At 41.6% G+C, this 13273-nt stretch overlaps 1 protein-coding gene across 10 annotated transcripts in view; it reads right to left on the bottom strand.

The window, feature by feature from the left end:
* The window catches only part of myo6.S (myosin VI S homeolog), a 146310-nt gene that overhangs the window by 42519 nt on the left and 90518 nt on the right, over nt 1-13273 (bottom strand). For all 10 annotated transcript variants that reach the window (XM_018265481.2, XM_041564666.1, XM_018265488.2 and 7 more), the window contains exons 21-25: nt 9137-9267; nt 8884-8961; nt 7633-7762; nt 6723-6813; nt 5026-5176 (exon numbers count right to left, since the gene is read on the bottom strand). In XM_018265481.2, coding sequence (XP_018120970.1) covers nt 5026-5176; nt 6723-6813; nt 7633-7762; nt 8884-8961; nt 9137-9267 — 581 coding nt within the window. The remainder of the gene's footprint in view (nt 1-5025; nt 5177-6722; nt 6814-7632; nt 7763-8883; nt 8962-9136; nt 9268-13273) is intronic.

Raw genomic sequence — 13273 nt, forward strand, 5'->3', positions numbered from 1 at the left:
GGGACCCACAAGCTTGCAGGGGATTTGCCACGCAATGCCAAATTCAATTTGAGTTCCAACCCACACAGTTTCCAAGCGAGCGTTCCAAGGTGGGGTATGTGATGTCTCGATTGGAAGGCAAGCCACTGGAGTGGGCAACGTCTCTTTGGGAGAAGAATTCCCCGCTGACTTTTGATGTTAAAGACTTTCTCCAAGCTTTTCGTATAGTCTTTGATGCTCCCGGTCGGGTTACGAACGCCCCTGCCCGTCTCTTGCAGCTCCGGCAAGGAAGCCGCAGTGTCAATGAGTATGCTATAGACTTCCGAACACTGATGGCGGAGACTTCCTGGTGTGATGACGCTTACAAGGCTGTATACTACCAAGGCCTATCCATCCGCATCAAAGATGATCTCGTCTCCAGAGAGACTCCTGACACCCTGGAAGGGTTGATCGCTCTATCCATTAAGGTGGACACTCGTCTCAGAGAGCACCAGGTGGAGAGAGAGCGCAGTAGACGATTTTCTCCCATGTTGGCCCCTCGCTTTCAAAGGCCGATTCTGCAAACACCCGCTGTTCCTGTGACCCATGTGTCGACGTCTCCCTTGGAGGAACCCATGCAAGTAGGAAAGACTCGCCTCTCCGAGCAGGAAAGACTCCGAAGACGTATGGCAGGTCTCTGTTTATACTGTGGTGGGCATTCCCATTTTGCCAACGCCTGTCCTGCCAAAGCCAAGAGTTTTGTACCCCGAGGTATGTCTCAGGTTTCTCATGTAGGGGGCATCACTCGAGGTTCTCTGGAGAAGTATCAAGAAAATTCACGCAGGCTTCTCCTTCCTTTGCAGATTCACCTGGCAAGTAAGTCTATCTTCGAAAGGGCCTTCCTCGACTCCGGAGCGGATGGCAATTTCATGGATGCCTTTTTTGCCGAACGCATGAAGATTCCTCTGCTTCCATTGTCTTCTCCCCTGCGAATTACTGCCATAGATGACAAACCCCTGGAGTTTGAATTCGTCACAAAGTTCACGGCGGAACTATCTGTACAAGTTGGGGCGCTGCATCAAGAAAAACTTTCATTCTTCATCATCCCCTGTCCTTCTACTCCAGTGATATTGGGTCTTCCATGGTTACGTCTGCATAACCCCACCATAGACTGGTCCACTGGGCAGATCTCTCGTTGGAGTTTATTTTGCCTGCAACATTGCCTTCCGCCAAAACCCCTCGAGAAGGTGAATGTCTCCTCTGCGGAATTAAAGACTTTGCCCTCCACTTACAAGGGATTTTCCGATGTGTTTTGTAAAAAGTCTGCAGAGTTCCTTCCCCCACATCGCTCATACGACTGTCCGGTTGAACTCCTGCCTGGAGCTATGCCCCCCAGAGGGCGCACCTACCCTCTCTCTCCTGCAGAGACTACCGCTATGAAGGAGTACATCCAAGAAAATCTCCAGCGGGGGTTTATCCGCCCTTCTACCTCTCCTGCAGGGGCTGGGTTCTTCTTCGTGGAGAAGAAGGACGGAGGCCTTCGGCCTTGTATAGACTATCGGGGTCTGAATAAGATCACCGTGAAAAACAGATACCCTCTGCCCCTGATTGCCGAGCTCTTTGACCAGCTGAAAGGGGCAAAGATTTTCTCCAAGTTGGATCTCCGGGGGGCCTACAACCTCATTCGCATCCGGGAGGGTGACGAATGGAAGACGGCATTCAACACTCGGGATGGGCACTATGAATATCTCGTTATGCCCTTCGGCCTATGCAATGCCCCTGCCGTCTTCCAGGAGTTTGTGAATGATGTGTTCCGAGATCTCCTAGGAAGGTTCGTAGTCGTATACCTGGACGACATCCTGATCTTTTCCAAGGACCTTGAAAGTCATCGCTCCCAGGTGAAGGAGGTACTCTCTCGTCTGAGGAAGAACTCTCTCTTCGCCAAGTTGGAGAAGTGTGTTTTCGAGGTATCCAAGATCCCCTTCCTAGGATACATTATCTCTCCAGAGGGATTTGAGATGGACCCCGTGAAAGTGTCGGCCATCCAGGAGTGGCCTCTCCCACTGAGTACCAAAGCAATCCAGAGATTCATCGGATTTGCTAATTATTATCGACAGTTCATCCCGGGGGTTCTCTTCCCGCATTGCACCTATCCTGGCCCTCATCCGAAAAGGGGGTAAACCCAGCCTGTGGCCTCCATCTGCTATAGAAGCCTTTCAGTCCTTGAAAGAGGCCTTCACGTCCGCTCCTGTTCTTCGACATCCCAATCCTGCACTACCCTTCTGCATCGAAGTTGATGCTTCTGAAGTCGGAGCCGGAGCTATCCTGTCTCAGAGACATTCCTCTGATGGAAAATTGCACCCCTGTGCGTTTTTTCTCCAAGAAGTTCTCATCCGCAGAGCAGAACTATGACGTCGGGAATCGAGAACTCTTGGCAGTCAAGCTTGCCCTTGAAGAATGGCGTCACCTCCTGGAGGGTTCTGAAATTCCTGTCCAGATTTTCACTGATCACAAGAATCTGGAGTTCATACAGTCCCTCAAGAGGCTAAATCCCAGACAAGCCAGGTGGGCCCTTTTCTTTTCCCGATTTAACTTTGTTTTGACTTATCGCCCAGGTTCCAAAAATCTGAAGGCCGACGCCTTGTCTCGTAGCTTCACTCCGGTGGACCGTGACCCTGAGAGACAGGAACCAATCATTCCACCAGTCAAGATCATTGCCTCTCTGTATCCCCAATTTGCCGACCAGATTCTGGCTGGGCAGTCCTCGGCTCCTCAAGATACTCCGATTGGCATGGCCTTCGTCCCTCCAGAACTTCGCCTGGCCATCCTGCAACAAACCCACTGCTCCAGGCAAGCTGGACATCCTGGTTCGGCTAAGACCCTTGAACTCTTGAGGCGCCTAGTCTGGTGGCCTGATATCCGCAAGGATGTAAAGGACTTTGTGGCTGCTTGTAATGTCTGCGCCACTTCTAAGCCTAGCCATTCCCGCCCCAGTGGGTTGTTACAGCCTTTGCCGGTACCCTCTCGTCCATGGACGCACCTCTCTATGGACTTTATTGTCGAACTTCCTCCCTCCGGTGGGAATACTGTGATCTGGGTTGTTATTGACCGCTTCTCCAAAATGGCCCATTTCATCCCTCTGAAGAAGTTGCCCTCTGCGGTGGAGTTGTCCCAGCTATTTATCCAGTACATCTTCCGCCTGCATGGTTTCCCGGTGGAGATCGTCTCCGATAGAGGCACCCAGTTTACTGCCAAGTTCTGGCGTTCCTTATGCAAAGACCTGGGAATTGTTCTTCAGTTTTCATCTGCATACCACCCGCAAACGAATGGGGCAGCTGAACGTGTCAACCAAGCCCTGGAGCAGTTCTGAGGAACCACGTATCCCTCTGCCAGGATGACTGGTCTGATCTCCTCCCATGGGCGGAATTCGCTCATAATAATGCTTGTCATTCCTCTACAGGAAGGTCTCCGTTCATGTCGGTGTATGGTCAGCATCCTCAAGCTTTTCCCCAAGACTTTGTGCTATCTGACGTCCCGGCTGCTGACGACTCCGCAGCCCATATGTCTGCTATTTGGGCTGCGACCAAGTTGAACCTAGAGAAGAGTGCTCTTGTTCATAAGACTTTCGCGGATCGTCGTCGAAGATCCTCTCCTCTCTACAAGGTGGGTGATAATGTCTGGCTCTCTTCCAGGAATATCCGGTTGAAGATACCATCTCCCAAGTTGGGTCCAAAATTCGTGGGACCATTTCCCATCTTGGAGATAATCAACCCTGTGGCTGTCAGACTCCAGCTTCCACCAGAGATGAGAATCCCCAACGTGTTCCACGTGTCTCTGGTGAAACCCGCCATCACCAACCGGTTCTCTGGCGGTCAGTCTCCTCCTCCTGCCATCTCAGTGGAGGGTCAACTCGAGTACGAGGTGGAGAAAATCCTAGACTCCAGAATCTCCAGAGGGTCCCTTCAGTACCTCATTCAGTGGAAGGGCTTTGGCCCTGAAGAATGCTCCTGGGAAGGACACCGTGATGTTCACGCTCCTCGTCTGGTGAGGGAGTTCCATTCCAAGTTTCCCCAGAAGCCAAGTCCTGGTGGTCCAGAGGCCCCCCGTGAGGGGGGGGTACTGTAACGATCGCCGCCCGGAGCAGGCCCAGGAGCTCCGGGCGGCGCGTCCATCTTCGCCGGCGTCGCTCCCAAAATGGCAGCGCCCATGGCCGCCACGTGGGTAGCGGCGCCGGGCGATGACGTCAGCGCGCCGACGTCGGCGCAAGAGCGTCAATGACGTCAGAATGGCGCCAAATTTGAAAATAAAAACGCCAACTAGACGCCAGAATGGCGCCCAAGAATAGGATTACTTTCCTGAAGCATATCCTGGGTTTCCTATGTGCCTTTTTGCCTAATCTTGTTCCTGCCTTGTATCCTGACCCTTTGCCTGGACTTTGGACTTTGTTTGTATTCTGCCTGCCTGTGAACTCTTGCCTGATCCTGACTATTCTCCGTTTAACCCTTTGGATACCGCGACCTTGTTCCCTCAAGAGGGCTTCCTCCTTGATCCAGACAACCTCCCTGGAGGGAGCTCCCGGCTCCCTGACACAGCCAATAAGAGAAACATTATAGAGTTGTTTACCCTTCAGATCCAAGTCAATCTACTAAATATACATAAGAGAAAAGTAAGCAGAAAGAAAAACTGGCAGTGCTCCTGGAATTGCATGGGATGTCAAGATAGCCTTGGGCATACATGATTAATACAGTAAGTGCACCACTCCAAAATAAGTGCACACAGCACAAAAATAAACCATAAGTCAGGATACAAAGAACATGCAAGTTAAAACCATAAAATTATCATTTGTAATCACTGGCTCACTGCAAGTTTAATTCAGCAACAGCAGACCAATGTTTTACACCAACTTTCTCCATCAGGAATCCTGCAAGAGTATGTTATTTATAATGTGGTTTTTATGTTATCACAGGCATGTTCAACTGTACTGGTTTAATTTCTAATTATTGTTTATGCAATCCTGAGCTGTTTACATTATACAAGAGATGCCTCATTTAGTTGTAATTCTCTCACCTTTATCTTGGAGATCAGGGCATCAATGGAAAGCTCCAATTCCTTCACTTGTTTGTCCATTTCTGCTTTTCCTTCTTTAAGGGCATTAACAACCTCATTAAATTTATCCAGCCTTTTTTTCAGTGTCTGTACCTTTACCATTCCATCAATTCTGTAAAAATAGGATTTCGGTATGAATCAAAATTTTATAACATGTACCGTATATACTCGAGTATAAGCCGAGTTTTTCAGCCCTCAAAATATGCTGAAAAACTCTACCTTGGCTTATACTCGGGTCAAGCACAAAAACGGTCGCCAAGAATCGGTCCAAGAATAGTCGCCGGCGTCCAAGAATAATCGCCGGCGTCCAAGAATAATCGCCGGCGTCCAAGAATAATCGCTGGCGTCCAAGAATAATCGCCGGTGTCCAAGAATAGTCTCCAAGAATATTCGCCGGCGTCCAAGAATGGTCGCCGGCATCCAAAAACGAGACACTGGCACCTCCAATGGGAGCAGAAACCCTCAATTTTTTGATTGAAACTTACCAGAAGCTGCTGCATTTCTCACCCTAGGCTTATACTCGAGTCAATAAGCTTTCCCAGTTTTTGGAGGTAAAATTAGGTACCTCGGCTTATACTCGGGACGGCTTATACTCGAGTATATACGGTATACTGCTGCCTAATTCTCATCCCTCACCTCTTTAATCTACTACTACTATTTTCCACCAACCCAGTATCCCACCTACTGTCCTTTTCTTTCTTCTATGCCTATGTCTACATAATGTTCAATATTTTCAACTACCCTACTTTATTTCTACAGGCTGCACATTTCTTTGCCTCTCCTGCCAATATGCAATTTCAACCTTCTACCATTGGGCTAAACCCCAATTCCATTCAAGGAATCAAAAGGACATATTGATTCCTTCAAACCTTGCATAAGAGATAGACTGCCATTCAGTTGCATATCTGGGGTTAAAGGAGAACGAAAACTTAACCAAAGAAGTAAGGTAAAAATATTGTGCATTATGTTTTGGGCTTCTAAACCAGCCCAAGAGAACCACAGCCCTTTAGCCGTAAATCAGAATATAATAATCTGTCCTGTAGCATCATCTTATATGACAGGCAAACCTAATTTTCTGCTTGATAATTTGTGACAACCCCTAAGCCTAGTTTCTTTACAGTTGCTCAAAGCCCACTGAGCATGTGCGTGTCGCATAACATAATATAAGATAGGAAACTCCTGTGACAACTTTGAAGGCGTCAGAAATACTAAACCTTTGGGCTGGTTCAAAAAGTTAAATATATAAAATACGGCATTTTTAGCCATATATATTATTTATTATAAGAGAAATAATTCAGTATTCCTAATAACAATAAGGCTTCCTAGCTGCTTACACCATAAACAGCAGCCCACTTCTAGATTTTAGCAATCATTGATGCTGTCAGCTTAGTTTTTTCTGTTTGTGGAGGAAACCTATAATTGAGTGTTTTATCCATCTGATATGAATTGCTCAATTTTAAATCTTTGATGGTTCTCACTGCACATAGGAACCAAAAACCTGTTTTGTACAGATTTAATTTCCAAACCAGAGCTTCAACTATATCCTGAAATCAACCTGTGATTGTGAGTTTCACCATTCAGAAAATCCTGCAGCTGGGATGTCATTTACTTACATAAAGGAACAGAGATAGAGAATACGGCTTAATATCCTTTCTTACCGTGGTTTGTGTTTCCTTCTGCACAGCCACATTCGAATCGTTTTTTGCATTTTAATGCAAGCTGAAGCCCGGTATTGAATCTTGTTTTTTACTAAAAGAGATGACCATTTTTACAACGAGTGGTTGGTGATTTATATGTTAGCAATAAAAATACTTAGGGATTAATGTAACAAAGGCTCTCAAAGGGACTGTATGACTCCTTGTTCAGCATGAGTACAATGGATATGACTTGTGTTGAACATACTTTTTTGCCTAATTTTTTAATTATTATTTCTTGAGCTAAAAAGGGCAGACAGGGAACTGAAGCTTCTCCATGTTTGGTCTTTTGAGATAGATGATGGACAATATGCAACGTTCTCCAATTTCAATTTGTTGTAACTGTTTAAAAAGTAGGAGTCTATTATGCAGGGGCATTATCTATGCATTGGTAATCTCAATACCTGCCTCTATCTTTGGTACTTTCAAGGTATATATACCCAAAAGGTTTGTTGCTGTCAGGCCATATACAACAGCAGAGCAAGTAAGAGGTTTACAGGATTCAAAGGGGGAATTATATAAATTTATATAAATGGCACATAACAGCAATACCACAACATGATAGTTAGATGATGATTTTACAAAATAATTTAATAATGTAATAAGTTTGGACCTCTCAGCCAATGTCAGAGTCTTTCATCAATGATTTTATATCATGTCTACAATAATAAAAACCTGATAGTGACAAATATATATGTTTATACCCTAAGGTAGCAACATACACTGTTTACCGGTTTAGATAGAAAAGATTTAAATATCAGGCTTGTATTATTGAAGGCATGACATTAAATCGTGAGTGACATTCAAACTGTTTAAACAACTGAAAAATCCAGTCAAATGCACATGATACTTCACCATAAAACAGCCTCCTTACATTTGATAACGGAAAGTGCACACCACTGGACCTTTTTCCAGCGACTGCAGATAAGCCAGTGATTGACGCGCCTAATCAGCTCTGCTAAATGATCTGGATCAGATTTCATGATCTGATCGAATTCTGCAAACTGGAAAGGAAATAAAATGAAGTAATTACAGAAGGACACTAGACAGAATATGAAATAAAACAGAACTAATAATGAGTATAATTTTATAATTTTCACCAGTAAATACCTCTAATGCAAAGCATTGTGTATAAAGTACTAGGTTATTTCCCAGTGCTTAGGTTTAATCAACTCTCTACACACTATATAAAGCAATACTTGTGTGGCTATGAGAACTTACAAAGTAGATAACAAGAACAGAGAGATGTAGCTTACAACAGCTGGACTGCATCTCTGGTATAAGAAATGTACCCTACCTAACAGATTTGTAAAAAACACAATACTAAGTATCCTAAGGGACATTTCCATTGCGAAAATTAATACATGGCTTGAGGAACATTTGGGAGAAAAGTACTTCCTCGGCATAATAAACATCCCAAATTTAAAAGACTATTTGGCATAAACTTATTTTTTTAGTACCACTGGGTAAAAACTGTTTTACATTTATATAGAAATGTGATATAAGCATTAAGCTATGTATCAATAAAATATAAGAAGAAACCACTTCCTTGAAGAATACTTATTATGCTCTTTATTTCTCTTTGTAAACTAATATTGGAGTAGTCTGGATTGAACAGATATTTTAGATGTAACAAAAAAAGTGAATAGTAGTATGTATTTTATTTAAGTTTAGCCTTTCTATTGATGTTTATGACATACCCTAACATGTATGATTCTTATTTACCATTTTTAAAGCAATATTTTTGAAACCCAAACTCAACAAGACTAGACAGTTTTAACTACATAGTTTAGACACCAGGGATAACATGGATAACATGACAGGGTTGCCATAAAAATGTTTTTTTGCTAAGGTGGGTGCTTTAAATATGTAGAAATATATTTTGACAGCTATTGGAGAAGAATGAGAGCATGCTTTCACTGGGATTAATAATTATATTAATTTAATCAAGTATTCAATTCAATCAAAGTCCAAGGGTATAAGAACCATTTGCACATAAGGTAAAGGTTAAAAGAACAAGCTTATTAATTCACTGTATTATTTTATATGACTGCATCCTTAATTTAGAGTCATCGAATTTTAAGTGAGGAATAGGAAAAAGAAATATATAAAATTAGACACTTACCTTGCCAGGCCTGAAAAACACCTTAGTTAAACCAAATTTGTAATCATTTTCATTTAAACCCAAGGCTTTGAAAAGAGCCTGTAACATAAAAGAAACACATTAATAGGCAAGAATTCGTAGCCCTTAAAACAGTCTTCAAAGCAACCAATGAATAATTCAGACATGAGACATTTTATAAGGTAATTTTCATCACATGAAAAGAAGTTTTGATACAATTAAAAAAAAAAGGGGGTCTATTTGCGATATGGAATACCTTGCAGAAAAGTCTTGGATCCAATCGAGACAGCTTTGCAGGCATATATTTCTTGTACATATTGTAGAGTTCATGAAAGGATGCTCGGGAAGGAAACCCACCTTGCATTAAGTCTAAAACGGACACCATGCCTAAGGAACCAAAAAAAATACTTCAGTTAAATCTAAAACTATATTTTCATGTAGTACATAGTTAATGGCTATTACATAAAGTTGTGACTTGTCAATATATAAGTAAATCAAATACAAAATTGTATAGCCATACATGTGTACGGCCACTTATATGGTATTCATCCAATTGATCCACAGGCCGATTGAACAGTGTATATCCAGTGTCCTGAGTATATAAATGGCTGAGACCAGCATAAGTCAGCAATTGCCATTGTACAGTTAACAAACAGCATCACTGAGTGATTTGCAAACAAAAAATTTGAGGAAGCACATTATCTCTCCAGTACATAAAGGTTCAGCTTTTTAAAAAGAAAAGGGGATGCTCTCCGTGGTTCTTTTGTGCTAATGTCTAAGGGTCTGATATACCCATAATACTAATTATTCTCAGTATCATGCACAAGTTCTTTAAAGGCAAAATAAAAACCCTACCTCAAATATTTTACCATCTAATTTTGAAAAAAAGATTAAATGAATAGACCAAGGACCCAATTTAATAATAATTGAATTACCCAGGAAGTGAATGAAAATAACTAGTGCTTATAAATGGAGTATATTTTCCTTCCAAAAGTTCATCTATTGTATTGAATATTCTTTGAAGCAGGCACTCAAAAAGGCAGACTTCCACCAGGCAAAAGTTTTCAAAGTGAAAAGTAGTTTATAGTATCTATAGCCTTACGCGTTTCATGGTAGAAAACACTTAATCATAGGCCTGCTGGAAGTCTGCCTTTTTAAGTGCCTGCTTCAAAGAATTTTTGGTTGTCCGCTCCCTATGCTGAGGGCTCAGGGTGGGTCACCTGGGCCACTTCCTAAATGTGGCGAGTTAATACTCTACTAATTTGGAGACCCCTTTCGCATATATTTTATATACAGTATTGTATTGAATAGCAATAAATTTATATTGGTATATTTTTTAAAAAATTTGGTATTTAAAAAAACTCTTATTACCCCTCCCCAACCATCTGCCTCTCTTTGTTTTATATTGTCTTACTGCCATTTCATTGTTTCTGGCAGATTATATCAACTTTATGGCAATAATCCAAAAATCTAATGATGTCCAAATATATTTCAATAACAGCTATCTAATGCCTATATAGAGGGAGCCAAACAAGCAGAAAGATGAATGAAAACATGGATTAAAATTGTTTTCTATACAAGAGTTTGTATCTATTATCTGGAATGCTGGTGTTTTCCAGATCAGGGATCCTTCCGCAATGTAGAGGTCCACACCTTAAGACTACTAAAAGCATTTAGACATAAAAATAAACAAGTCTGTTTTACCATCAACAGGGAATTATGCTAGGCTAACATGACGTACAAGGCCCTGTCATATTATTACCGAGAAAAAATAAATCAATCAAAAATGAAGTATTGTTTGTTTAAACAGGACATTACGGGAAATGAAATGTGCCATCCCACAGCTTTCTAGATAACAGGCTTACTGATAATACATCCTATACTCCTAGTAGAGAGAATATTTTCTATTTTCCTGCTTTAAAGTCTGTGTGCAGGGCTGCTTAGTCAACATGTCCTTTACAGAACTTGCTCTGCTAAATATTAATTCATTTCCTAGGATAAGGCACAAAAGCCCAAGAGTAGTTCTTAATGAAGAAAATATGAGAGGATACATACCTGGTCAATAATTTATTGGGTTTATAAACATGCACATTAAAATCCCAGGCCTAGAACTTTGTTTCAGCCTCATTCAACATTATTGATTCAATTATTTTAGGAAAACAATAGTTTTTGGGAAGAGCTGTCAACTCATCATCTTATAGTGTCCATCTAGAGTTAGTTAACTGCTACATTACAAACAAACACTGTAATGCATTAGCTAGCAGAATCATATTGTCATAAGTGAACGACTGATAAATTCGCAATATCCAAAGATTCAGATCTTACAAACAACGCACTATATATAAAATATATCACCTTGCACAATTATTATTGTATTCTTGCTTGTATTGCATAACTAAGTCATGACATGCAACAAGTTCTCGCCAAAGGACATGTGGGTGGCCACTTTGGACATATAGGCCATGTACCAGTAATGGAGCTATAATATCTAAATTTGACATTGTCAACTATGCTACTTGGGTCTCATAATTATGCAGAAACATGTGATATGGATTCTACACTCTATCCTCAGTGCAGAATATCCAACCCAGCTGTGCTAGTGCGTCTGCCACAAACATACAGATGAAGAATTTCATGATTTTAATAACCCTGTCACAAAGAATGGCAACCGATATCTAAAATACATGTCACAGTGCCTGTGGCTAATGGTTGTAAGCCACCATTGCTGATGCTGGAGTGACTCACATCCTCGGTCTGACTTCAGAGCCAAACTCAGCATCAAAGTTAAGGTGACTCCTCACTTAACCTTACCACATCAACTAAGGCCAGAATGTTTTATTACAACAATTAGCAGACCCTGGTTATAGGTACAATTGGGACAACAGAATAATACTTTTATTCAGCTAAAAATTAGGAACATTTATAGAAATGACTTTGCCATGAAGCAGTAATTCAAATGCAGGTAAACAGTGTGGAAAATAAATTGCCTGAGGCTTAAGAATTATTTTCTTTAGATGTCAGTGCCTCATCTACAGTTTAACTAAACTGAAACAAATTCTAGTGAAAATGTGACAGTCAAGCTCAAGCGTCAGAATTGGCACAGTTTCGCACATTTTTCGGCGAAACGGGACAAAGTCGTCCCCATCACTACTAATAACACATTAACCGAAGTTATGTGATGTGGCTGAAAGGGGAAAATGTGGTCCACAATACAAATAGTAAGATGGGGTACAATGGGAGCCATGCAAGCAAGCAAATATCTGATCATTTGTATAATGTTAAGTAAAAAATGTATGCTTTTAGAGAAAGTTCTCAAAAGATAAGGAGTGCAAGAAGATGTTACCCCATCCAAGCTAAATGGTTTAAGTAAATAGAGCAACTTCCACTGCTTTTATAAGTGCGTGCTACTTCTTATCTTTTGAGTATCTGTCTGTTTTTGTTTTTTTTGCTCATGATATAAATTGTTGTATATATGTGTATTGTAGATACATTGCTTCAGGAATACCAACAAAAGGACATTAAAATGTGACTCAAGCGGATTCATGGGGTTAATTGAAAGGGAATATAAAAAGTACAAAATGGCCAGAAAGGTAAATAAAACCATTCTTATTTCTGATAAAAATCCAGAAAAGAGAAATATGACACCAGAATTACTATGTCCAGTATCAAGATGATAGGATGGAAGGCTCACAATGAAACAACAAATGAGAACCATGAGAGACAGTAATATGGCTGCAATATTAGAATGCACAGGATATATCAGGTCAGTGTAATAACAAGCATAAGATTATAGCAGGAAATACGTATAATTCCTGGCAGGGAACATATAACAGCAGGGAGTTACTTTAGAAACAGAGTAATTCTCTGCACGAGATCTAATACACTGAGAAAGACTACATTGCTATTCACATTCTACAATTACAAACAGAAAGCACACCTTTGCAATAGTATTATAAAAACCACAGGTTCAGTAGTGTAACATCACAGAGAACGTACCCTGTTCCTGTGGTGGCACCCAGTTAGAGTGGAGCCCGGTAAAGACTTTGGTCACAGCATTGTGTTTCTAACCCCCTCAGTCTCTATGCTTGCCACTAAGGGGCAAATTCACTAAATGCGAAGGGGCTAACGCTAGCGCAAATTCACCAGCGTGACGTCATTTCATTGCTTCGCCGATTTACTAACGGGTGCTGGTGTAAAGCAAAGTGGACCTACTCTAGCGCTACTTCGCACCCTTAAACCAGGCGAAGTTGCGCTATGATGAAGGGACGAAACTACGCTAATTCACTAACTTGCGCATTTTACTGAACGTTACCACTTATGCAAGACTTGCCTGCACCACCTCAGACCAGGCAAAGTGCAATAGAGTAGATAGGGATTGCTTCAAAAAAAGTTG

The sequence above is a fragment of the Xenopus laevis genome, chromosome 5S, assembly GCF_017654675.1.
Source record: "Xenopus laevis strain J_2021 chromosome 5S, Xenopus_laevis_v10.1, whole genome shotgun sequence".
Lineage (NCBI taxonomy): Eukaryota > Metazoa > Chordata > Amphibia > Anura > Pipidae > Xenopus > Xenopus laevis.